The sequence below is a fragment of the Buteo buteo genome, chromosome 12 (assembly GCF_964188355.1).
Source record: "Buteo buteo chromosome 12, bButBut1.hap1.1, whole genome shotgun sequence".
NCBI lineage: Eukaryota > Metazoa > Chordata > Aves > Accipitriformes > Accipitridae > Buteo > Buteo buteo.
This window is the reverse complement of record NC_134182.1, coordinates 6,457,615-6,484,048: the sequence shown is the minus strand read 5'-3', so window position 1 is coordinate 6,484,048 and position 26,434 is coordinate 6,457,615. Positions and strand designations below refer to the sequence as shown.

At 43.8% G+C, this 26,434-nt stretch overlaps 1 protein-coding gene and 1 long non-coding RNA gene across 5 annotated transcripts; one reads left to right on the top strand and one right to left on the bottom strand.

Moving 5' to 3' along the window:
* LOC142037866 (uncharacterized) lies at nucleotides 1–26,398 on the bottom strand. 3 transcript variants are annotated; one of them, XR_012652458.1, is made up of 4 exons: nucleotides 26,294–26,398; nucleotides 17,857–18,698; nucleotides 16,090–16,150; nucleotides 1–229 (listed from the first exon to the last, which is right to left on the bottom strand). It is a non-coding gene; the product is annotated as an uncharacterized LOC142037866 (long non-coding RNA). The 3 variants fall into 3 exon arrangements; XR_012652456.1 differs by lacking the exon at nucleotides 1–229 and adding an exon at nucleotides 14,421–15,403; XR_012652457.1 differs by lacking the exons at nucleotides 1–229; nucleotides 26,294–26,398 and adding exons at nucleotides 14,421–15,403; nucleotides 25,632–25,952.
* Nucleotides 139–14,139, top strand: PSEN2 (presenilin 2). 2 transcript variants are annotated; one of them, XM_075042511.1, is made up of 10 exons: nucleotides 139–332; nucleotides 1,050–1,279; nucleotides 2,279–2,420; nucleotides 3,328–3,395; nucleotides 4,182–4,402; nucleotides 5,257–5,355; nucleotides 7,145–7,222; nucleotides 8,914–9,033; nucleotides 9,555–9,673; nucleotides 11,579–14,139. In XM_075042511.1, exons 1-10 carry the CDS (start codon nucleotides 189–191, stop codon nucleotides 11,732–11,734), a joined length of 1,377 nt encoding a protein of 458 aa, XP_074898612.1. In that variant the 5' UTR covers nucleotides 139–188; the 3' UTR covers nucleotides 11,735–14,139. The 2 variants fall into 2 exon arrangements, with proteins under 2 accessions (XP_074898612.1, XP_074898613.1); XM_075042512.1 differs by lacking the exon at nucleotides 11,579–14,139 and adding an exon at nucleotides 11,132–11,567.
* Nucleotides 26,399–26,434: the final 36 nt, after the last annotated feature.

Below are 26,434 nucleotides of genomic sequence, written 5' to 3'. Positions count from 1 at the left end.
GCTGTTAGAAGGAGATGGAGTTACATAGCGGGCTGTAGCCTCCCTGCTGAAATTGTGCCTCCTCTTCAGACCTCCAGTTGCTTGCACTGCAGTGTTCACTGTTTCTCTTTTCTTCTGCTCTGCTTGTCCCCTCAGCCTTGAGTAGTGCTTGGCTGTGCTCCTCCTGAGTGCTCCCTAGGAAAGCGACGATGATCACCTTCATGAACAACTCGGACAGCGAGGAGGAGCCCTGCAATGAGAGAACATCCCTGATGTCTGCAGAGAGCCCTTCAGTACCCTCCTACCAGGATGGCCTGCAAGCCTCAGAAGCAGGGGAAGCGCAGGCACATAGGGTAGGTGTGCGTCCTTCCCCGGGAGTGAAGAAGTGGAGTGTGATTATAGATGTAGTCCTGCTACCCCTCAATCCCTCCCAGCAGACTGGCTTTGGCCAGTGTTGTTTCTCTGGTGTCACTCTCAGCTAGCAGCAGCAGTGCCTGTTCCCATTTCCTCCACTGTGATTTTTCCCCTCTCTTCTCCATATGTACTCCTCCCTTTTCCTTCCTTTTGGTAAAGATACAGGCTTTTAATCAGGACCTGATGCACATATGACTCTTGCAGGATATCCTTTTCAGCCTTCTTGTTTTGCCAGAAACCTTTTGTCTGCTAGGTCAAATGCAGCAAATGTTAGAGCAGAATTTAGTCCTGCTGCCAGTGAAGCAGCAGAGTAAAGCAAGCACAGCATTTCTGTGGGGGGAGGAACTGGTCAAGCTTATGCCACCTCAGATGACATTTCTTCTATCTCAGTTCTGGACATCTTGCCCTTCATGTGCGTGTGCCCATCTATATATTTGCACTTGAAGAGGCTCTTTGATATTAATGGTTTTGGTTTAAAAACTCCATTGCAGCCTGTTTGCAGTGGAGTTTCTAATTGTATTGTTCAGTTGGTACCTTTCTATTAGCAACAAGGTGGTATGCTGTGGTGGCCTACAGCAGCCTCATGAAATATGATGGAATAAAGCTTTGAACACAAAGAAAAGAAGTGTCATATATTTGTTAATATTTTTTTACAGAAGAGACGAACAGGTAGCAGCCGTAGCCCTAACAATATTGCTGATGGGGAAATGTCTGACTCGGGTGTTCCAGTGAGAGAAAGCACCTTGGAAAATGAAGAGGAGGAACTGACTCTGAAATATGGAGCAAAGCATGTAATCATGCTCTTTGTGCCTGTCACCCTTTGTATGATTGTTGTCGTCGCCACCATAAAGTCAGTGCGCTTCTATACGGAGAAAAACGGGCAGCTGTAAGTGGGGTCTTCAGAACAGCCTCTGAGTACATGGGATCCCTAGCTTTATACATTTGTTCCACACACGTGTGTCTCTGTACACATACTGCTTCCTTGGCAGGTTGGGAGAACTTTTGCACAGCTGAAGGTGGCTGTGTAAACATACAAAGATTTTACTAAAGTATGCTACGTTCATCTGTGTAAGTTTTTTCCATACCTGCGTTATACTGGTTCATTAGCGCTGTCATTAGGGTGCCCTCAGTGAAGCCTGTGAGCAGCGTAATAATGAAGTTGCTTCATATTGCAGCGTAAAAGGCCCAGGCTGAACTCCTAGTCTGTTCACTCGCTAGCTGGCAGCAATCAGGGAACAGCATGTTCATTTGGATGAGTGTCTCATTTCCTGATGACATTTCTGGTTCCTAAAGACTCATGGTGTGGATACGTAATTCCATCCAGCTCTTGCTGACTGTGCCCGAGAGCACTCCTGGGGCTCTAACTGTGCTTCACACGTCGGGTGGAGAAATGGGGACTGTAGTCCCTTGAACTGAACCAAAGGAAACAAAATGGGGCAGGGGGCGTGGTGCAGGGTGGTAAGAAGTGATAAAAGAGTCCAAGACTCTCCTACCAAGTGTGGAAAGAAATGGTCCCCCCTTTCAGGACAGCACCTGGGATGTATCCTTGTAATTGTCATGGAGAGGATCCAGAGCATGCAATAAAAATTTGTGGCCTGGAGAGAAGCTACTAAACTTAAATAAAGTAATTTATACTCTAGGTGTTCTTGTTTAGGCTCTGCCAGCTACAGCTTCTCTGTAGGAATGTGCTTTTGATGGAGACCACTAATCTTGAGTTGATAATTAACTGGAGCCCAGCCGCTTCAGAGGCTATATCTCATGTTTGCTGTCCTTGGTAATCATGCCTCCCTTTCCTTCTTACACACAGAGAGGTCTGGTTTTATTTTGGGGCAGTTAGTTAGAAGAGAATATATATACTTTATATGGCTTTTGCTTCATATTGCAGGATCTATACCCCTTTCAGTGAGGACACCCCGTCTGTGGGCCAGCGTCTCTTGAACTCGGTGTTGAACACCATCATAATGATCAGCGTCATCGTTGTAATGACTGTGTTCCTAGTTCTGCTCTATAAGTACCGCTGTTACAAGGTAAAGCGTTCATGCCAGAGCCTTTTCCACCTATATGCTGTGACTTGAGTTCAAGTGGGGCTTGCGTGTCAGTGAGAAATACAGGCACTGCACTGGCTAGTCCACATCTTAGTCACAGCAAGAATCATATTGTACAGAAGCCTTTCTTAGTGGTGGTAGGTATGAATATGCTTTGCTGTTGTTTTGTCACTAATGGTAGGCTTTTAAAAACGAGGCTGGCTACTTTGTGTTAGTCAGGTCTGAGTCTTCTCCGTCTGATCAAAAAGTTTTGCCATTTGTACTTAAGGCCTAAGTTGTACCATTTACTGTGAATGCCTCCTCTTAAGAAGTTTCAGACAAGCTTTGTGGGAACTGGTATTCTTCCTGCCTGTGGAGGCTCTGGTGGAAGGGGACAAGGCTTGGAGGGAAAGGCACATTCACATTTTTGTGCTGCCCAGGCAGTTGTTACATGTGGTACCAGGCCAGCATCTGAGCACTGGCCATTGGTGCTTTTTAAACTTGGCCCTGAGATGGATTTATTTTACAGCTTTAGGCAAACCTCTCCTCCTCCCCACCAAGCAAAGAGAATGTCCTTACCTGTCTAAGCTAGGAGCCAGTATGGACACCCATGGAAATGGATAGGAAAGAGACTGACTCCCCTTCCCCCCTACTCCCCGAAAAAAACCCAAACCAACAAAAGCAAACATCAAGGGATAGAATATAAAATGAAAGAGTTTGGGAGAACTGGGAGCAACTGGCTGTCCCTCCTCCCTCACTGGCAGTGGGGAAGGCAGGGTCTTTGGAAACTGGAGGAGGAGTGCAGGAGTCTGTTGGACAATAGGAAGCTCTGTCAATAGTGCATGCAGAGCTGTGACCTGCATGAGGGATAACAGCCCCTTCAATCACTGTCTTTTCTTGCCCTTGATAGTTCATCCATGGCTGGCTGATCCTGTCCTCTTTGATGCTGCTTTTCCTCTTTACCTACATATATCTCGGGTAAGTGGGAATGGTGCAGGCAACCTGGCAGTTCAGGGCTCCTTCAGCTCTTTGCAGAAAATCCCCAACTTGAACAAGGAAAGGAATGTCTCCCCTTCTCCAAATGGAGGTTTAAGAATTGTTAGAATGAGATAGCTTTCATTTTAAAAAATGGAAAATGAGGTCTTTAATAGGCAATGCCTGATTTTACCGTGCCTACTCTACAAAAACCACTGGGATGTGATACCGTGAGCATGAAGTGAACAGGCTGAATGTTGTGGTACAGAGGCCCTGAACTATGTATTGAGAAGCAAGTGGAAAGGACCTTTGTGTGCTGAGTTGGTTGTCTGATTTGTCTTGCCTTTTTCTCAGACTACATTGTTTCAAGCTCATTCCCTTAGCTCCCAGCTCAGGTGGAACCAAGCTTTTAACTTGCAGGTGATGCGAGCATCATGCATCTGGTGGGATGACTCTTACATGACTTCTCTGCTGCAGGCTGTCACGTAGCTGTAAGCCTATGTTCAGTTAAGACTTGAAATCCTGCCTGCTCAAACCCTTGGAATCACTGCTGACCTCAGGACTACGGCAGTGTGGTGACTGCACACACAGCATGTCCATCTCCTGCAGGAGGAACAGGGAGCTAAGAGCAGCAATTGGCTGCAAGGCAGGTTCCCCTTTCGTGATGAAAGCTGCTTCTATCCCGCTTCCTCCTGGTGTAGTAGGAGGCCTGTCTGTTTAACTGCAGCTAGTATGATGCTTTGTGTGTCAGTTGCTTTTATTGCTTAGCTAAATTTTCTTGTATTCCAGTGAAGTATTGAAGACGTACAATGTGGCCATGGATTACCCAACTCTGTTCTTAGTCATCTGGAATTTTGGAGCTGTTGGAATGATTTGCATCCACTGGAAAGGTCCCTTGCAGCTTCAGCAAGCGTATCTCATTATGATCAGTGCTCTAATGGCACTGGTTTTCATTAAATATCTACCTGAGTGGTCAGCATGGGTGATTCTAGGTGCAATCTCCATCTATGGTAAGTCTGGGTTGTGACTCTCAAGGTGTGGCTCATGGAGAGGTTACTCTGAGGCAATCGCAGGACTGTGTATGTCATTCAAAAAACAACTTTATGGTGCTAACAGCTTTAGAAAGAGGCAGATGGGCAATTAAGTTGACTCCTTGGCTTGTCTCTTGCTTACTTGTTTGTGTAGGTACTGTACTCCTACCATGTCTTTCAAAGTGGAACACCAAGTCAGGGAAGTACTGAACCGCATCTGACTGCATGTATGGGTGGTTGGATTTTTATCAGTAGCAACCTGATAGTCTTGCAGGTTTCGTTTATGGTTATCGAGAGATCATGGATTTTGGTATGAGTTACAAGTTTCAAGAGAACCTGCAGAACAAGAGGTAGCCAGGAGGCAACATTCAGATTGGTGAGGAGCTCTGATGGAGGAGAGAGGGTAGGCAAGGAGGAACTCGTCCAAAGGCCTTCATTCATGTGAAACACAGAGTCAGTGTATGTAGCGATGGATCGTGGAATGTGAACAAAGTATCCCCCAGTCCTTCTCTAATTAAATTTAACACCTCAATGTAATGCTGTCATCTACTTTCAAAGAAATAACGTGGTATTCTCAAGAGGCTTTTTATAGGATTAGCACAATGAAAACTCTCATTACTACATTAAGGCTTGGGAACGGTGTTTTAAGTGAACAACATCTTCAGGGATTACAACAGCTAGAATTATGCAAAGTGGCAGAAACTGCCATTCAGGAAATCATCCAGTTAATACTGATAGATGTAATTTTGATGGAAGAATAGCTTTTTAAAGATAAAGAATGTAAAGTATGCATGATAGTTTGAGATGATTGTCTGGCCCTTTTCTCTTTGCAGATCTGATGGCTGTTCTCTGTCCCAAGGGGCCACTGAGAATGCTGGTAGAAACTGCACAGGAGAGAAATGAGCCCATTTTTCCTGCATTAATATATTCCTGTGAGTAAGATTAGAATGTTAAATGTTTTTAGCCAGATGAAACTTGCAACCTGTTTCTGTGTCAAACCAAAGAGCACTATTTTAGTTACTTCCTTGCCCTAAGATTGGTGTGCATTTATGTTCTGGAACAGACCATTTGTAGAAGGCCTTGTTTATCAGTTACAATGGTGCCAACTCTAATTAGCCAAAGGGAGCCCACATTTGCCTTGTGAAGCTGAAATGTTCAAAAGTAGATTTATCCTTTTGTGAATACAGTGCAGAACATGCCCCTTTGTTCTGCATACAAAAACCTGTGTTAGATGGACAGTAGTGTTTGCAAAGTTCTGTGGTTAGATGATGCTCAGTCAATACACTTATTCCTTGTGCATACACTTTATAGACACACTTTAAATGTGTGATGAGGTTCCATTCTTCCTGTAGCCCCCTCGTGCTCTGCACTGTATGGATGGCAGTGCTTAGAATATATTTGCTTTATTGTTCATTGTGTGGCTGCTTGGTTCGTAAAGGGCTCTGTTCAAATACCGCTCTGCAAACAAAATCAGTCACCTCTTCACTGGCTTTCTTGGGCTGTTTAACTATGATGGTGTCTGGTGCCCTTCTCCACAAAGGTATATATGTGCTTAAGATTAAGGTAGTTCGGAGGCAGGCGACTCAACACTCACAGGATCTGGACTCAAGTGCTTCATGGACCTCAGTGACTTTTTCATTGTAAGATGAATGAGTATTTCCAAATGTTGGGTGCTAAGCTGAGGATGCCTACAACCTGATTGATCTTTTCTTTTCCAAGCATTTAGTGTTACATAAATGCTTTTATATGTTCCAAGCAGAGCTTCTGTTGGCTTCAGCTGACCTCCCTTTTACTGGAGATTCTGTTACACTGACCTGAGACAATCTAGATGAAGTCTCTCACATGTTTTACTTAACAAACGAGTTTCTCTAAAGGAGAATGCAATTCAACAAATAAATACTGAACAAAAAGTTTTTGTGCAGAACGTCAGTGTCTCCATTGCAAGGCCCCATTCTGTGGCTCCCTCTAGATGCAAAAACATCACCTTGGCTGAGCTTGTAGTGGAAAAGCAGGCTCTGTGTTTGCCTTGGCTTATTTTGTTTAGTTTAGCTTCTATAAAAACAGGAAGGACAATGCACACTTAAATAAACAGCTGATTTGAGTTCCCTTCCACTGATTTCAGAATGGTTTGTATTCCTTTTTGATTTAGGAATCCATCTCGAGCATAAACCCCCAAACATTGTTCAGTTATTCTTGGAACCAAAACAGAAATAGCCAATATTTTGACAGAAAAGAACCAAAACAAATAGGCAGAGAGGACACTAGCACTCTAACAACTCCTGCATATCCCTCACTTGTCTGCTTTACCTTTAGCAGAACATGAGGAGTAAGCTGTGTAAGTTAATCTCTGGTTACCTTTTGTACTAATATAATTTCCTGGGCAATTGTTGTCTTTGAAGAGAAGAGCCAGAAACCAGGAAGAAAACAAAGGAGATGAGGACCCTAGTTCTGGATTTTTGCTTTCTTTAGCCTACAGAGAAGACTATACTGACTCTTGGCTATTTGTGCTCTGGAACTTTCTTAAAAACTGAATGGATGCACTGCCTTAATTTCCTTTCACTTTGCCTTCTAAGTGCCTAGGAAAACCAACTACGAGTGAGTGTTTTAAAAGCATTTACAGGGGCAACGGTTTGTATTTTTAGGGACAGCTAAATACTTAGCTCCTCTGAACTATAGTGACCGATGTTTTACACAGCTGATTACTTTCTCTCTTTCTTCTAGCTGCTATGATGTGGACAGTTGGAATGGCAAAGCCAGACACAGCTGCAAGAGGACCAAGTCAGCAGACGTGGGATGCAGGTTTGCTTGCATGTCACTCTTTTATACAGAGCACTGTCCCATGGAAATAATGTGTATGTTTGAGACTGCAAGTAAATGCAAGCCCCTGAATCCTGACAGATGCATATTTTTTTTCAGTGTTGTTATGTTATTCGCAGAACTTGGTGATGTTCTGAAACCTGCTGTTAGGACTGGCAGCAAAGATGACCAGATGATGTAGGAAGGTCCAGTATTCAGGCTGCTTTTATTTAAAAAAGCCAACCAAACAAAAAACCAAACAGAAGTGGTGTTCAACACACATCTTCAGATGTACTGAAGTCAAAGCTGAAAGTGGACTAGCGGGGGTTTATATTTTTACTAGCTGGGGATGGTAAATTAAACCATAGGCTCATAAACATAATGCCAATGAACTGGTGAACTTAGGTGTGTTGCAGTGTGTTGCATTCAGGCCACTGCCATGGAGCAGACATGCTTTTACCTAGCTATAAGTGCAATATGGCTTACCCTGCCGAAGAAAATGAATGTCTTTACATTTACCCTTGAGTAAAGGCTTATGTTTGGGCAGTTACCCAACAGTAGCTGATGAGTTCCAAGTTTACATTCTAGCTGGTCCTGTGGTAATTTATGTGCCTTTGCTTTTATCTTCTTGAAATGCAAGTTAAACTGCAGTTTTAAGGTGATTGAATAAAATCTGACTTGTGGTGTTGGGAGGATTTCCCATCTGGTCCTGTTGCACTTCAGAGATGACAGTACCCTTTTATGTTAAAGCAATGAATGTATGTTAAGGGTTGATAACTGAACATGCTGCTTGTTTGAGGGTAAAGCAGCTGACATAATAACAAAATGCAGGGACGCAATCCTGCTTTGAAACTGGGCACAGAGCAGGCGCAGACTACATGCTGAGGCATACAGAATGCCTTGGTGGAAGCTCTGTGTGTCCCAGATCACAGTCTGCTTGCATCTGCAGCAGCAGCATCCTGTCAGGCTGATGTGAACTGGAAAGTTTGTATGAGAACTTAAAAAAATAGGAACTGTCAGATAGAGTAATGTATCACAGACTGGCTGCTACCAAAAGCACTGCCAAGGGCTCTGTTAGATGTGTTTAATGGGGTGGGGGGGGTAGAGAGGAGAAATTAAATCTGTGAACAATGAAATGTGTTTGCTTGCTACATGTGAACACCCAGCTCCAATGTCAATGTGATTCAGGGCAGAACTTTGCTCATAAATGGCAGTCCTCTTAGTCATCCATTTTTGCCATATGACCAGTTAGGGAATACCTGAGCACCTCCACCCCAAAGATATAACAATGTGGGAATGCGTACTAACTTTACTTGGGTTTACTTGTCATTCTAGCCTGTGCAGAGCAATGCGTAGTTCTGCATATGTACTTGCTTGTTAAAGCCATTGAACTCCTGGGTAGCTGCCAAAGAAGCAGTGAACATGTACCCTTCTTACTGTTTCGAGTAACACCCGTGTTTTCCTCAAAGCCACTAAATGTCTCTGCTTGAACTGGTCCTGATGATCACACCTCCAAGAAACAAACAGCTTACCCATTCCAGAGAAGCTTCACAGAAGTGTGGATTTCATGCATTAAAACAAGTTGTAAATGTAGTTACCTCTTGTGTGTGTGTGTGTGTTCGTGGTTTTTTTTGGTTTGGGTTTTTTTTTTTTTTTTTTGTCCATTCTTCTTGGCCTATTTTTGCGGAACCAAGCTGAGGATGGGAGAGAGAACCACAGGAGCCCTTCACACGGAGACTCTCAGATGTCGGAGACGAGGAGTCCTGTTCCAACCCGCCCCATCACCTCTTTAGAGGAGCTCGAGGAGGAGGAAAGTAAGGGAAGCTTTATACCTTGTTTTCAGTATAGTCAGAGCCTCATGCTTTTACTCATTGTGGTTAACACTCTGTTACCTAGTTTGGTCTAATCACAGTTAATTTGAAGAGTTGTGACTTGTTGAGCAACAAAGATTTTGAGTCTGACTGTGTATTGTTTCTTGCTGCTGCAGAATCTGTTCTGAGATTGTTCCAGTGACATCTCTTGGCTATGCTGACAATTTAAACAGTTCCTTCTTCCCCTTGCCTCCCATCCCTCTCCATCCTCATGCTTCCTCAGCTGGTACATCTATAAAGCAGCCCAGGGAAGCACCTCAGAGAATGAGGCTGAGCAAAAACAAGTGTGGGAGAGGGGACTGGAAGTCTCAGCCTGTTCAGTAATGTGTGGGATGCTAAGGGTTCAGGTTGGTAGCCAGGACTAGGAACTTTCACCTGCCCTGCTGGGGACAAGAATTTCTTCAGGAGAAAGCAAAATAGGAGGAGCAGAATTAACACTTGTTTTCTTTTTCCACTTCTCTCAGGGGGTGTGAAGCTGGGCCTTGGAGACTTCATATTTTACAGTGTGCTTGTTGGGAAAGCAGCTGCCACAGCTAGTGGAGACTGGAATACTACGCTGGCCTGCTTTGTAGCCATTCTCATAGTAAGTGAGCAAGCTTTTAAAAACTCTGTTACACCCTGTTTAGCACAGCAGTGTTGCCAGAATTACCAGCAGCTGAACACTGCTAAATCACTGCAGGTAACCTGCTGGGTATTCAGGAGAAACCACCCAGTGTTCTGTCTATAAAGACAGGCTTTAAACAGCTACTGAAGCTGAATAACATGGACTCCCCAGAGCAGAGCCATGTGTGAAGATGGTGGGGGTCAAACAGCCCCAGGGAAAACAGTTACAGCTAAACAGTTAGCGGGTTTGCTTCAGTGTTAGGGCTTCTGTCAGGCACAAGAGTCAATATTGTGAACTCCACATTGATTAGCAAGTGTAGTTGAAAAGGTTAACTCCCTTATGCTAAGGAGCACTGCTAGATAAGAGGATGAAGACCTATCTTGTTCTGATGTTTGAGCTGGAAAAAAACAGGAAGGAAGGAGACTTAAAAATCCATGGAAATTATCAGTAAAAGCAGACGATGATAATACTGTAACTGCTAAAGGACTTGGTCCTGCCAGGTCTAATGACCACATGCTGTTGAGCTTTCACCTAGGTAGAAAATAATCAATAGGAACTTGCTGATTACATCAGCATCCTCATGGAAACTAACCAGAAGGGCAATGGCAGGATTTTTGGAAGGTAGAAGAAAATGAATTATTGTGTCCTTCTTGGGCCTCCATTTCCCCACTTAGATCCCAAGGATAGTGAAAGACAGTGACTTTCACTTGTGAGCATCATGAATCAAAAAGCATGAGAACTAGAAATGAGCTAACTTAAATAAAGGGTGTTGAGTGTAGCTTTCCTACCTCACAGGTCAGAGAAACCTATAGGAACATTGAGCTCCATATCCTGGGGTCCAGCACAGGGTCCCTTCACTGGGGGAAATGTTCTCTCTTGTCTGCCCATGAGGCCAAGTGCCTCATTCTGTTTCTTTTATGGTGCAGTTAAAATTTGTTCTGTCTCCTTTTGCAGTTTCATACTCTTGCTGCTGTGTGACTTTCTGGTTCCCAAAAATGGCTGTGCAGTGTCCCAGCAGTGAGCACATCTTTAAATGTAGAGTTGAACCAAGGAGCAGGAGTAGGCCACATACAATCCCTGAGAGTGCAAGAACAGAGCTACAGGCTCAGTTGGATTGTAATCAAACTTGCAGTCTAGAAACACTGATTTAAAAAAAAAAAAAAGTGTCTCTGAAGTTTTGTCATCGTGGAGGAATTAAAAAGGGCTCAGATGAGAGAAGGAATCCATACCTAAATGCACTTAGCCATACTGTCTACCCAAAATGTACAAAAGCTTTCACACATGCTCCAAAAAACAGATCTTGGCCTGCTATCCAGATAAAACCAGAATTCACCTATCATACTAAGCAGTCCAGTCAAAAAGAACAGCAGTGGATGTTTTGTTTTGTTTCTCTCTCTCTTTTTTTTTTTTTTTTTTTTTTTTTTTTTACCCCAAAAGACCTTGAAGACTGGGAAGGTGTTAGAAGTACATGCTGCTGTGTATTGGAGTCCTCCAGTGAAACTCCTTATCTGTGCAGTTCACCAGGATTTAAGTGCTTTTATCTGCTGGATCAGTACTTCATACATAATGGTGTTAGAACAAAATGTAAAATAATCTGTAAATAAATTAACCTCTCAGGGTCAGCTGTATGTCAGCATTAGCTGTTTACACCACTTTCTCAGCAGAGAGCTGTGCTCAAAATTGCTGAAGAAAATACCTGTCCAACCTGTGTGAAAGATGAAGCTGTGGGCAAATGTACCTCATGCCACTGGGTAGCTCAGGCAGGCTTCAATTGCTGTACAGTGTATATAGCTTATTATTTGTCTGTTAGATTGTTGATGACAGATAAGTTTCTGGGCTTCTTACTATATCTCCTTGTGTTTTTTATTCTCTTCTCTCTGGCAGGGTTTATGCTTAACTCTTTTATTACTGGCTGTTTTTAAGAAAGCATTGCCTGCTCTTCCCATCTCCATCACCTTTGGCTTGGTCTTTTACTTCTCGACAGACAACCTTGTGCGACCATTCATGGACACCCTGGCCTCCCACCAGCTGTATATTTAGAAGAAGTGGGAGTTAGAGGATTCTTTTTAAAGCTTTGCTGTGATGTATGGTACACTGTTTGGAATAAGTCATAAAGTTTTACACTTAGTGCCATATATTTGTAAGGAAAACACTAACTCTGTGACATGATGTGTACTAAAAAAAATAATCTAATAGTTACATGTTGAACTGAGATTTTTCACAAGACTCTTGGACTCCAGTGAAAAGCCTGGCTCATTGCTGATGCCAGAGCATTACTTTTATGTTATTTGATGTGCACACTGGCTGTTGTGAGTGCAGAAACCTGTATATAGCATGGGACACCGGAGAGGCGAAGGGTCTGATCTGTGCTTCCAGAAGCTAAGGTGTTTTAGCCCTGGAATTGCAGTTAAGTTTAACTGTATGCTAGAATTTCTAATGCTTCACACTTTTGAAGTGTTGTGCAAACATGCAGTGCAAGTAAGTTATACTTGTAATTAGAAAAGCATAGCAGTCAGCATGCACAGAACAGAGCAGTGTGTTACACCTGGTTGTGAGTATTAGAGAAGCGAGGCTGAACTTCATAAGCTGGCCTCTGTGCACACAACTTCTGTTGAAATTGCCCAAATGCTTATTTATTCTGACCTTAGACATAGTGAGCCGTGACGGATCTAGACAGGATGTCAGTGGTGGGACATTTAAACATCAGGCTTCTGGTTCTGAGCACATCCACTGCTGGAGCTAACAGCTGATGAAGGCAGGGCTGCCTGTTCCAGTGCATCAGATCCTCAGCGTGGGGAAAAAAAATAGGTTTTCCTGTCTCCTTCCAGCATTTTATCTTTTTGGAAATCTTTTTCTGGGTCCATACTACAATCTTCAAATTACCGTAAGGTGGAAATTACTGCACAACTCCAGTAAATCAGACCTGTAACTTCTTGTGTGTATTTCTGGTCTCATTTCTGTGCATTGTTGTAACTACTCCAAAGGAGGATTTACCTTCCCTTTATGAAGAGGTCTTCTTACAGTGATTGAGACTTGGCTTACCTAGGTTTTGGTACTGTTTAAAGATTATTTTTTTATTACAAATTTTAAAATAGCTATTTACTGTCAAAGGGACTCTTTTGGAAATACCCTGTCGTAGTTTGTATCAAAATATGGGGGTGCAAACTTTAATCTGCTGTTACATTACTCTGCATAAAGCATCATTAATGCTAGGAATGTTTACACACCCTCAAGTGAGTTCATTTAAAAAAAAAAAAAATCACAGTGCTTGTTGCCAGTAAAAAATACAGGTCTGACTGATATGAACCTTACTGTTTTCACCACCTTTTGAAATAATTTTATTTCTACTTTGAGAGTCTTTTTTTTAGAAATAGCAAAGTTCTGTGATTTTTTTTTTAAATTTCTTTTCTTTTGACTTGAGTGTCTATTACGTCTGTTTTCTTTGACAGCTGATCAATGTCAGTGTTTCAAAATGTAACATTATGCAAGGTTTTGTGAATAATGCAATGTCATTGAGAGATGCAGAATTTCATCTCTGAAGATACTTTTTAGATAAGGCTTTGAACTACGCATTTTTAAGGTAGGGCTTTTTCCAATAGACTTCTTCAAGCTAATCTACCTTGGTATTTAACAAGGACATCACACAGGTGATTCAAACAAATTTTTAAAAAGCATGTAAGTTTTTATGAGTTGTGTCTGTCTCGGTTTGGACAAGTAAGTAATTCTTGCTCGTTGTTTAGTTTTCTGTCCACATTTCTTACATTTGCAATGTTTGGACTTCGCTGCAGACAGTTAATTGTTACTAAAAGGTATTTCCTTTGGAAATGTAAATCACTAGAGCTCTGCTGATTTTTAAGGTTTATGTGAGAGTTTGGTTTTATTTTTGTTTGTTGTTTTGTTTCAGGGTTTTTTTTTTTTATATATAAACTAAAACAGTTACGGGGCCAAATCAGAATACAATCAGTTGCAAACTTGATTTTACTTTCTGTGTTGCATGGTGTAGAGAGGATGTGAAATATTTATATGTACCAGAAGAAAAATTCTGCTTGGCTTAACACGGTTGTGGCATATTGTTAGAAACAATTTATTGCTATGAAAGCAGAGTTGATATTTGAAGGAAACTGGGGGGGGGGGTACCTTCAAATGTTGAAGGATCACTACTGCAGCTGGTGGTTTTCTGCAGATTTGTGCTTGCCAAAGATTGGCCTTCCACTGAGCAGTTCTGCATAACTTACAAAAATTGTAATTTAAAAGGTAACTGAGCAACAGATTCTGTCAGTGCAACAAAATGTATTGTTCTGGTGAGTGATAGGAGTATATCACGTATATACTGGAGTGGTTTTAATTGTGTAAAAGTTCATATGTATTTACTACAAATATATATATTCACTCTGTGTGTTTATGCGTGTGTATATATACACACATACACACAAGTTTTAAAACGATATTGAGTGATTTCTCATCTCACTGGACATTTTCACCTGTGCATAAAGTGAAGTTCTGTTTGTGATGTTAACATTGTGCAGCGTAGCCTAAGATGTGAAAACGGAGGGCAGGATTTACTCTACTCCCTAGCTGGCTACTACATGAGATACTGACTCAGTGACCTGGCAACTTGAATGAGGAAACCATTTGTCAGTCTACTGTGTTCATTCACTGATTTCAGCTTGCTGCATGCTCTGCTGAACTGCAGTCTCTTTCACCCTGAAGAAATCCTAATACTCCCACTGATGCGCATCCTAGAAAAAGCACAGCTGTTGTGTAGGCTGGGGTGACACCTGTCTTGATGCAGGTGTCACTCGACAGCCTGAAGTCCTACAGGAGGTGCCATGTGTTGGCACTTTCCTACATGATCCCTGTCCCACCGACGACTCCTCTCCAGTCGAAGTGTCTCATTGCATCTAGTCCCAAATATGACACCAATCTCTAACATTTAAGAGTCAAGCTAAGTTCACAAACAAACATGTAGTGGTAAGTCTGCCTAATGCAAATCCAGGCTTTTTATTGGTGGGAAGTATGTGTCCTCCTTGAAGCATTTAATGCCTTTGTTAGAAGCGTGTGCAATTCAACCAGTTTGGCATTATCACCTTCTGACCACGCAGTTGCTGCTTGTGCTTATTGCTCTGTTCCCTTTTTCCACTTCATTGTTGCTTTTGGTTTTGATTGTTTCAGGGTTGTTTTGTTTAAAGAGTGTATTGTGCATCAAAGACTGGAGAGGCATTCTGGCTGCAGAGAGTGTGCAAGAAGCAGCACAGTCATAAAAAAAGTACAAGAAACAGGATGCTCTTTGCAGAACCATGCAGTGCTTCCACAGAAGCTCTCATCAGATACTCAAGGTCTCATTCATAAAACTGAACTTCAGGCTCTTAAGGGAAGTCCCTCAGAAAGGAGTCAATCTGTGCTAGAAGTGTCATCTCCTGGCTCACAGAGAGAAAAGGACACATTTGCAATATTAGGTGTCTCAGCAAGAGCTTTATAAACACTGCTGAAGCTGGGCCAATGTGGGTTAGATACAGCAAGGTCATAGCACACGTCTGTCACAGGCAGGAAAAAGTAGTGGTCTGCTCTCCCATACCTTCTTTGCACCAGTTGCCAGTGAAGTCTCCTCCATGGGGCAATCAGATGAAGTTAGATGGACCATCTGTCTTTGAGTAAATGGCACTCGCTGACAGGATTCGGGTGAAGAATAATAGCTCATGGCCCGCTCTCCTTGCAAAACAAAGTATTTGGAGGTCTCCCTGCTACTCCCAAATCAGTAAATTCTCCGCTTTGTTCTTGCCTTCCTAGGTGCTTCCAGTTAATCACACAGTGCGTTTGCCTTCCTCTTCCTTGTAACTCAAATTGCATTTTGGTTTAAATTGAATATATAGTTAAGTTTTCTTTCTAGTTTCCCTCAGTCCCTGGTCTCCCTGTTTCTGCATTAGAGATGCTCCTTGGCAGCCACGGGAGGGCAGTAATTCTATATGGAGAAGTACCAGCCATTTTAGAGTACTGCGCTGTATGCCCTTTGTTTTTCAGTAAGACTGAAGGCCCTGGAGTCTCCCTCATGGCAGGGAGAAAGCAGGCACCCTACACCCCTGCATGGCTACAGTTTTGGCACAGCACAGGAGAGGTTTTGAGTGAGAGTGAGCTCGCACTGCCAGAATCTGTTTAAAACCAGCTGATTTCAATGTGATGCCATGTTCAGCACTGCAGCTCTGGGTGAGGTGCTGCTGTTATATTGCATGCTCCATTTTGTTTGGGTCCCTCCCTATTTGTTTATGTATTTTTTTAAAGCATTCAGCCCTAGTTTCAGTCCTACAAACACCAAGCATAAGTCAGGGACTCCTCCAGACATCACTAAATTAGATTTTCTTCTGAACATCTTCTAGAAGCAAAGGAACAATTATACTTACTGCTTCATCATTCCTCTTCTCCCTTGCAGTCTCCTGTTCTGTCCCAGCAGGTCTTGCTAATCTGGAGGGAAAAAAAGAGCATGCTGCTGTCATTCCAGCTCTTGGCACTGGGGAATCTAGGGTCTAGCTAGATCATGTTGTCCGTGTCCTCAGGAGTACCAGGGGCTATCTAGTTTTCTTTAACTCAGTTGTTTTATAAGGAAGCAGTCTGGACAAATGTGATGTCTTTGCCAGAACTTCTCCTACCACACTGTTCTATCCCTTATTGAATTTATCCTTGCTTCCCCTGCCACCAGTAAGGTAAAGTGATCTGAGCTGTTCCCATTCTACAAATGGGAAACAGAGCAAGAGTAAGAGACTAAATGCTGGGTTTAAGCTTGGTTACATAAGAAAGATCTGCCCACATCAGATCAGGGCATCAAACATGATCACACAAGTCACTATAATTTCTTTTACATCTGCTGTTTGCTGCAGGTTTGTTGTCACTCATCTTTTCCCACTCTAAATTCAAGACATTTGTCCTGAGCAATCAAGGAGTTAAGTGAATATGAACTGTTATCTTCTTTGTGTGACACATTTGTTTGACAGGTGCCCAAGAGCACAATTTGGGAGGTGTTGGGGCTCAGCACTATTTATGGCTCAGTATTAAAAAGATATAAATAACTAGAGACTTTGAAGTAGAACTAACTAAACTCCTTGATATAGAAACCTGGGACAGGTACAGGGCCAAGTAGCTGGAATGGAAGTTTTCCAAAACTGGGAACTGTGCGAGTCCTATCAAATGCAGCCTGAACTAAGTGACAGCTCCCAAGGCCAATTTGGGATTAGGTCTGTGCAGAAATAAATGGTGTGAAGCCTGGCACTCCTGAACTGCCTTGCAGGGCCTGAAGAATCAGAAGGGGGCAGAGTAGGAAAAGCATTAGGCCTATTTTTTCCTGTATCACTGGTTTCTATGATTTCAGGGAGACCTTGCTCACCCTGGTATAAAACACGAGTAACTCCACAGCTAACTTGCATTTAAGCAGACTAGGAAAAGTATAAAAAGTGTGAGAGCAAGTGTGGAAAACTGATCCAACCTTTTAACTTGCACTATGCCATCTTCAATCTTTACAAAGCTAAATATAAGCAATTACAATTCTCCCTGACTTGGTAGAGCTTCATCTATTTATGAAAGAATCTGAGCCTTCCTTCAAAACTGGTGTAAGACAAGCAAGATCCCTAGAGCTGAAGGTAGGTATTCAGGATTATTTTTAAAGCTACCTATCCATAGCTTTGATGTACCAACAGATAGGTAGTGGCAATAAAATGCCAGTAGCCTTAACAGACTTATTCCAACAGGAACATCCTCCTCCATCATCATGCCAGAAAAGACATGCCCTCTCTGTAAGTGCCTACCAAATACGGCCTTTCTAATATTTCAAGAAACTCAAATTTGAGCTACTTTTGTTCTTCAAATATTGTGCTAATAGTTAAGTCTTCCAGAGTGTTATGTGCAGGTGTTAAAAGGCATGAAAACTGTTTGACTCTTCTTTAATAAGGGAAAAAAAATATATCTGATTTTTGTCCCTATGTGATTTGAGTGGGCAAGCTAAGAACTGAAATGGCAAACACACTGAATGATTTCAGACAACTCATCAAGCTGCCAATTCATACTCTAGGTTGTGCAGAAAACTAATGGGGAATAGAAATAGTGTTTGGCTATAGAGGCTCTGAGCTGTGGCTGGCCAGCCTAGGGAAGAATACAAGGCTAGAAAAACCAAAACATACCTGAGGCATGGGTTAGGCTTACAAAAGAGGAGTGGGGTGCTGGCTTCTCTAAAGGCACTTGGCATGTAAAGGGTTAGGTCACCTTCTTTGCCACCGTTGTGCATGCACATGCTTTTTGGCGCTGTCATGAAATAGGAGTGTCACTGCATAGAAGAACAGCGAGAACATCAGTCTTCCAGGAAAGGAACCATGTTTCCTATGCTTTGAATGCAGGCCACCAGTTAAACTGAAGCAACAGCTGTTGAAGTCTGTGGAGTGGATGGCACAGGATGTAGTCATTGTCCAGGCTTCACCATTAGACACTATCTAGTGGGACTGCTGAAGGAAAGGGACATCTTTGTGCTCCCACCTTGGGCTCCTCCAGGCTAGAAGTCTTCTTGGAAGTGTCTGGGAGTTGATGGGAGAGTGAACCTGTACTGCTGGTTCTTGGCACCACTGTGCCTGAAGGCAAGCTCTTTTCCCTGTGCACAGCTACAGAGCATGTTGAAATTACTCTGCTGTGCTTCCACTGAGGCTTTCCAAGTACTTTAGGCATTGGGCTTCAAGAGCACGACAGAGCAGGAGAGTACCATTAGCCTATTATACAGATAGGAGTTGAATAATTTGCTCGGGGTCAAATGAAGAGCTTAACCTGGATGTCTGGACCATCTCTTGATCAATCATTCTTTCCAGAGGCTTGTATTAAGTGCTGGCGTCTTCCTCTTAGCTGCACTCAGGTACGTGTCAGTCAGAATGTTCTGCCACCAACTGATCTCTCTCTCCAGGTATGCAGACGCAGATGCAGATACTAGAGGTCAGATTATGCAGTCCTTTTCAACTGACCTCAGGAATTGGATCGATAGCTACAGCAAAGCAGAAAAAGGGTCAGTCAGCATCCAAAGGTAGCAATGATTCTGCTTTCCCCCTAGACTGACTGCTAGAAGTAAATTGTCAGGACTATCTGTGAATCACCTTCAGGCAAGTGGATGGAGCTTATGAGTTTGTCCATTTGCCACAGAGGCACTCAGAAAAACTCTGCAGCTTTCCCTGTCTCCCTCCCACGCCTTGCTGTGTTTTGGAACAGCGAGACAAGATGCCAGGAAGCCAGAACAAGGACTGGGTCTCAGGGCAGTGAAAGAAAACACGGTGTCTTGGGGCAAGGTGTCTCACTGCTCTCCAGCTATGTGACACATGGCAATGCCATGCCAAAAGTTGGGGCCAATGGCTGAGTTTGGCAGCACACTTTACCATTAGCCAGCAAGGCAACCTATGATGCCTAGTGTTAATTCTTAGTTCCAGTAAAGTGTTCAGAAATAGCCCTGTTTCTCCCATATTCTCTGGCTCCAGCCCACCTTCCCGTTTAGAATAACTCTGCACAAACTGTTCCAGATAAGCCTTCTGTCCTTTGTAAAAGGCTCTTTAGAGTGGCTAAAAGCAGGCAAAGGACTTGCTTCTGTTTGCCTAGCTTCAAAATTAATTTGTCATATTTACTCAGGGGGTGAATGGCTTCACTAGTTATGATCTGTAAAGTGAATCCTGGCTGGAAGCTACAAAGAACTGAGCCTTTCCACTATGCCTGCACAGAATCGATTGAGGTATGTGTAATCAATCAGGTGGCAAGAGGGGAGGGCAAAGCATTCACCAAACTATGCAAGCAAATGCAATTTACAATGAGCAGAAACAACCATCTGTCTAGCCCAGAGATAAAGAAGAATTACAGGCTGAATAATGTTTAACTGAATCTCTCAGACCTGGAGAGAAACAGAAATACCCTATTCTTGAGGCACACAGCTCCTAATCAGACGGCTACACTCTTCAACTTCATCTCATCCAAAATGGCTTTGCTCGATACCCATAAAAAGCATTGTTGTGCAACAGAATTCGAACAGGCAAGCACGATATTGTGAATGTTTTACTCCATTCACTGCTAAGGTGGCAGGGCCAAGGTGCCTGTCCTTGCCCTACACTGTCCCACACGCTATTCAAAGACAAGGACTGGTATCACTTTCTTCCATTTAGTGCTTCTATCTGCAGCCTCTCCACCTGGCACTGTCCTTCTCCCAACATATTCCACCCCCACGGGCTTGTCTCCAATTTTCCAAAGCACCTGGTACCCACTTGGGCACCCGTGTGGCAAAGTTTGGAGGGAGTTTGGTGGCATGAGCCACAGCCGAGCGTGGCACGGTGGTGTATGCATGGTATGCTGCACAACTTTTTCTGGCAATCCTCTGTCAGTGATGAACATGTTTGTAGCTTGGGCTTGTTGTGGCTTGTTACCACCTCATCCAGAGAATAATACCTAGTTTTGTTTTCTTTCATAACCTAAAGAGAGAAAAAATCCATGTACCTATATGTAAATTTCCAGTTTGTGAGAGTATATTTGCAACACTTCTGTACCCTCAGGTGGAAAGAAAATCATGTTATCCAGCCCACTGAGCAGGTGTGTGTAGAGGGCAGGGGCAAACCCTGGTGAAAGGTAATGAGGCTGTGATCTGCCTCACATCCCTGAGAAGATGCCTAAAATGCTACCTTTTCTTCAAATAACTATTAGAGATAACCCCAGCATTGGTGGGCCTGCACCCACGTCCTATTAAGAGTTTAGTCCTGTATCGTCTATGCCCTGCAGCTATATAGCACAAGCCACAACTACCCTGTCCAGAGCCACTGCTGTCTGTTCTGGATAGATAATAGCAGGAGACAAGAAATGCTTGAGTCTTAAGCTCTGCTACCAATGCTGGCCTCCCAGGTCTCTGTTGGTCTCTTCCCTGCAGACCCACAGAGGAGATAAATCACCTCTGTGGTTCAACAGCCTTCACTCTTCCTTCCCCAAAGTGGCCCCTCTCTGGGTGACACAGAATGGGCGAGTGGTATGAGCAGGGGCATGGAGAGGCACCTGTGAAGGTAGCTTTCTCAGCAAGGCAAAACCTAGGGGCCCAAGGGAAGCTTTTTGTGACTTCTTCCCCCCCCTCCTTTTTTTCAGTTAGGAGACAAGGCAGCCCTTCAGCAGTCCTCTCCCCTCCACAGAACCTGACAGCCACCTCTGCCTACCTCCTCCCAGCCAGGGGGCTCAGGGCCTTCCAGCAGCCCCACTGGCTTTCCCTGCCCTCTCCAGCTGTGGAGAGCAAGGCTGCTCGCTGAGAGCCCCAGAAGGAAAATGGGGGTGGAAATCATGAAATACCTGTTCTGCTCCCTGTATTGTGCCTTCCTCTTGGACAGAAAACATTCATCTCGAGAACTGCCGCGCTGTCTCCTTCTGACAGCACTAAATCATCTTAAAAATAAAGTGCTCACTAACTGAAATGGAGCCTTGTGTCCATCCCTTTGCAGTGAGGGGAGAGAGAAAGGAAGGAGAAGTGCAAAGAATGCCCAAGTGCTTTGGGATGAAAATACACAGTTCGGGAATCAGAGCAGCCCTAAGCAGTACAAAAATAGCTCATCATTTGGATCCTATGATGATACTGGATGTGCATCTAGCACTGACTGAGTCAGAGAGATCTCATTTCTTTACAAGGCTGTTGCTCTCATTCTTGGCCATAAAGCCATGTAAATAACATATGGTACAAACAGCGTCACTGAAACCTGCCAAAGTTTTGAAATACCTACAAGTTAACTACTAAAACCAAGCCACCTGTCCAGTGACTTCTACTTGAGCTGTTCCAGTTCATCATCCCTATATTATTATAATATGTTGATGGAACACCATAAATGTACGTAGTCAGATAAGACATTCCTCCTGCCCTGAAGAAATTACCCTCTAAAGAGGATGAGTGCACACAAGGCAAAACCCCTCAAGAGGTAGTTTATCTGAGCCTCAGCGGTTGCTTGGAGGAGGACTGACGGAGAAGGAGGACTGACGGAAACATTTCCAGAGCAGCTTTTGCTTTGTGGTTAGCTGTGTGAACATGGGAGAAGGATAGTGACGTGTATTTTATTGTGGTTGGAGAAACAGCTTGGGCCTGTCCTATGCAAGAGGATTTCTGAGTGTTCTCTGAATAGCCTGGATACTTGTCAACCTAATGACATAACCAATAGCTGCTTAATTGAGACTCCATTAACTCTTTTTTTCTGCAGGTTAGTTGTTTGCCTACTAATTTCCTGTTGCAATGGAGCCCTTCTTACTGCAGGGCCCAAAGATCCTTCCAGGGTCTGGTTCTCTAACTGTTTCTGTTTGTAGAAGTTTAGCCACTCTGGTCTGTTCCTCTCTACGCTACTCTCTGGGAACTTGGCCCACTTGGTAGGAGGCTTTAAAGAAGCCAGCTTTCAGAACTGGCAGAGCTTTTCTTGGGTGTTCCCTGGCACCCTGTAAGTGGCGAGCTGCTAGGTGGTGAGCGAACAGACTCCTCTCAAAAAACAGCCAAGAGGAGAAGGAAAGCAACCCCACCCAAAGGCTGAGAGTGACCCTGCTGGAAGTCACAGTTAAAGACCCCTGGACTTGCTCTTCCTCGTGCCCCTCTTGCTGCTTCCACCCCAGACGTGCAGCAGAGCTGTTTATGCACCTCATGAAATTGCATCATTAAGCCCTTCATTACGTAAGCATCAACAGGCAATATGAGGTGAAGATATGATGGCACAGCTAAAGTATCTGCTATGGAGTCAGGACTTCCAGCTGCTCTATCAAGCTTTCCCACTGACCTGGGGTAAGGTACTGACCTCTCTCTGACTTGCAAAATAAGGATATTTGGAGAATTAAATAATCTTCAACAAACCATTTTAACATCAGTAGAGAGAAGGCTCTGGGGAAGTGTGACTCATTATCAGTTACAATTTAAATTTATTATAATTTCCATTATATTTATATTTTATATCTATTATGAGGCTAGTTATATCATTATAGTATTTATATGTCTTGTAATTTATATTATTATAAACATATTTACCATACTTTTATTATAATTTAATAAATTATTTGTATAATCCTCATAGGTGTAACATTCTTGCTAGAAATGCTCATGTTTCTGGATAAGGCAGCAAGAATGTTGAAATTTGACTGAACAGAACGCTACTGAACAAGATGTAAAAAGCAAATGACAGTTACGGTGCCAAAGATGTGTTGTGGCTGATTTCTTAATTATGTTCACTTCTTGTTCTTACAGGTAATCAAGAGACTCCTCAAAATCTGGGAAGTTGCTTTTTCACAGGACTGCTCTGGCTTGCTCTCTACATTCAGATCTGCACTGCACAGATCTGCAAAGGAATGCAGGCATATAGCACAAAAATTACATGAGATTTAGTCACCGAAGTAAAAACTTAACCTGAAACAACCTCATTCTGCTGTCACATCATACTGGAGGCACTAAGGCATCAATGGATGCCAACGTTTAGATTTTTACGTAGAAGTTTCCTAGGTTTCTTCTCTCTGGCCCACTTGGAAGGGCTTTATCTGGCAAGTGTTTGCATAGCAAGTTTAGCAGATCAGCTCCTACACAAACTCTGACAGTTGATTCAAAGCATGGATGAAACAGGTGTCACAGCTGTTTTACCTACAATCTTTTGGCAGAGGGCACAAAACCAGAATGGGGCGGCCTGGGCTGATCCCCACAGGATTCACGTCCACGTCTCCTGCCTTTGAACAAGGCACAGTTTGCTCAAGGCCAGACTGTAAATTTGTCTGGGATTTGGAAAGGATGGGGGAGTGCTCCGTTCTCATTTCCTCTTGCTGAGCTTTCCCACTGTGTAGAGCACAATAATAAATAATAATAAGAAGAATATGAATAAGGCTGGAGAGAGGAGAATGCAAGAGCATGCATAACGATTAGGGTCCTGATGTGAGGGTGGAGTGCTGTAAGTCTTCACAAACAGAGAGGGAACCTGAATTTGGACAAAGCCCATGGGAACTGCTAACCATGAGGCTGTTAAAAAATTTCTGAAGAAAGGATGAGTCCCTGGTCCATTTTTGAACCCCAGCATTCTGCCCCTTCTTTTGTCCAGGGTTCAGGTCTGTAAATCTCATAATTGGTAGCACTAAACCAATCCCAAGTATTGACAGTATTTTTTCTCTTTTACTGTTTTTCCCCAGTTTACAGGGAGATCTTGCACAGCTTCTGCCATGGAATAATTCTCCCAGTGCTTTACATATACCGTGTTCAAATTTTTATTTAGGATTGTGGACACAGTTAGGCAACCATCCCCACAAAAGTTAGCCTCTGGATTCTAGACTGTGAATCCTGGGTGTGTTGCCCCTATTCCCCTCAAGGACTAAAAAGTAACAAAAAAAGGACATGAAGTATCTTCTCCTGGCAGCCTCAGTCCTGCTTTCAATCCTACCTCTCTGCATTCCAAATCAGGTGGGGAAACAGACACTTCTCTTCTTTAATCTAAGTATAGAAGGAGCTAGCCTTGCACTCAACGGGGTCTTTTAAGGCTGTAGAAAGCCTGGCAACAGAACGTGTGATACAAATTGAACAGCAGTGGCAGAAATACCCAATGGTTTACTACGTGGCAATAAAGGGAACCTGCCAGGCCTGTCTTTGAAAGATGGGGAGAGCTTTATCCTGTGCTTGTTCTGCCTACATCTCAAACTATGACAGCGTGCTCATGCAGAAACCCATGCAGTTCTCCGTGCTCAGCACAGTGAGTAAGACATATTTCACAATTAATGCCGAGCTGACGCACGCAAAGTGATGTTACACAGAAACTTAGAACTGACATCCAAATTCAGCATAGGAATAGATAAAAGAGTGTCCTTAGAAAAGACATGTGAAACATCTCCTTCCAGATGAAGGTAAAGATGATCTTTCCTTTAGAGAAAGTAGTATGGAATTAACCACAAACTGAACAATTAATTCATATGCATTTTTGGAGGTGTCAGTATTGAAATTAAGAAAATTAGACTTTTTTTGACAAAACTTTTCAAGGCTAGTATCTTATTGCAGCCATGTTTTTGCATCATCTAACACATCCTGTCTCCACCCCATTCTCAAACATGAAAGTGTCATGTTTGGCCTTTCCATTTCAGATATATTGTGTCTATGCACAGCCTGTGTGTAGAGCAATTAAGTCAATAATGTGTCTTCCCCAGGGAATTTGTTTTTTTAACCTTTCAAGTTCAAATCTAGCCTTTCTAGTACTGACTGAGGCTTGCTTCCAATTGGATAATGTCTGGGTGATGAGTTTTACTAAATTTATTTGTAGCTGTCTGTTCAGTGCCTAGCAGAGATGTTCTCATGGCTTACCTGGGAATCTGAGTGGGGCTTGGGTGGGAAGCATCTATTTTTATTTTTTTAAAAAAACGATGAAGGAATATATGTAATATTTGAACAATATTTTGTGTGTTCATAAATACTAGCCAAATAACCCTTGGTATGAGCAGCTGGAGATAAGGGATATAATTATCCTCCTCTACAGCACGGGGGAAGTTTGGCACTAGCAGGTTGGCGATAATATCCACCAACGTGCTGTATCGAGTTTACCCCCTATGCTCACTTATAGCAAACCATTTATCCAGTTTCCTTTTTCACAAATCCACAGCACCCGCAGCTCCTACTGACTTTGATATAGGTCCTTCAGTGCGGATTTAAGTGCTCAATTCAAGCTACTGGCTGAAAAGGTTGGCCAAAACAAGCAATTGACAATGCTGAAATTAAAGCTTGGGGCTGTTTGTTGGTCACTCCTGTAAGTTATGCTACAACTAGAGGAGAATTACGAATCCTGTTTGTTTTAAGAAGAAATGAACTATTTAATCTCCAAACCTCATCCAAAGGTGCTCCTGCACTAATGCAGCCATGTGGCAAATGCACCATAAAGACCGTATTGTTATTTTTCAGACGGGAAAGTTGCTGACAGAGACAGGCGCTTACCAGAACATCCAGAAAAGCACAGAGCTAGCTGTTACTGTCAGCCCCTTGCAGCATCTGTGAGACACCACATCGCTAGAATCAACCTGTAGGTAACAACGCGCTGTTTTTCCTTTCCAACACGTATAGGAGCATGCAATTTCCAACACATGCGTGAGCAGTACCAACGGCGATTTTAAGCCAACGCTTTGAAAAAAACCACGCTGGCATCCACCTACAAGGCTTCCTCGGTCACGGAGCGCCACAAAATGGAGTTGCACCCTTCGCTTAGCGTTTGCCTGCAGCCTGCTAGGCACCGGGCTCCTCTGTATCTCCCCGTACACATTAACGTCCCCGGAGGGCTGGCGGGACTGCCCGAGCAGTGATACCCCCCCCCTTCTCCCCGGGCCCTCCTGAGGCGCGGGGTACCAGCGCTGCCTACCCGCGTCCTTTCCCCGCCGAGGCACCCGGCCCGGTCCCCGCTCGTTACAGGAGCCCCCCCCCCGCTCCCCTCGGCCCGGAGGAAGCCGGCCCACCGCTGACAGGTAGGCGGCCGTGGCGAGGCTGCCGGGCTCCCCAGCGATGCCGGCGGGTCCCCGAGCGCCGCCCGCCCGCCCTCACCACACGCACCTCACGCCTCGCCGCCCCCCCACCCCCCGCCCAACGGCCGCCGCCGCCGCACGGACCTCACGGGCCTCACGTCCCCCTGCAGCCGCCGCGCAGCGCCGCGCCGGCCCCCCTCCCCGCCCCTCATTGGCCGGCGCTCCGCCCGAGCCCTCCTGCTATTGGCGGGGGCGCGGGGTGCACGGGCTCGGCACGCTCCTCGG

Coding starts and splice junctions, on each gene's coding strand:
- PSEN2 (XM_075042511.1), top strand. CDS start 189: ATGATCACCTTCATGAACAACTCGGACAGCGAGGAGGAGCCCTGCAAT. Junction 3,396..4,181: donor TTTACCTACATATATCTCGG/GTAAGTGGGAAT, acceptor CTTGTATTCCAG/TGAAGTATTGAAGACGTACA. Junction 5,356..7,144: donor TCCTGCATTAATATATTCCT/GTGAGTAAGATT, acceptor TCTTTCTTCTAG/CTGCTATGATGTGGACAGTT.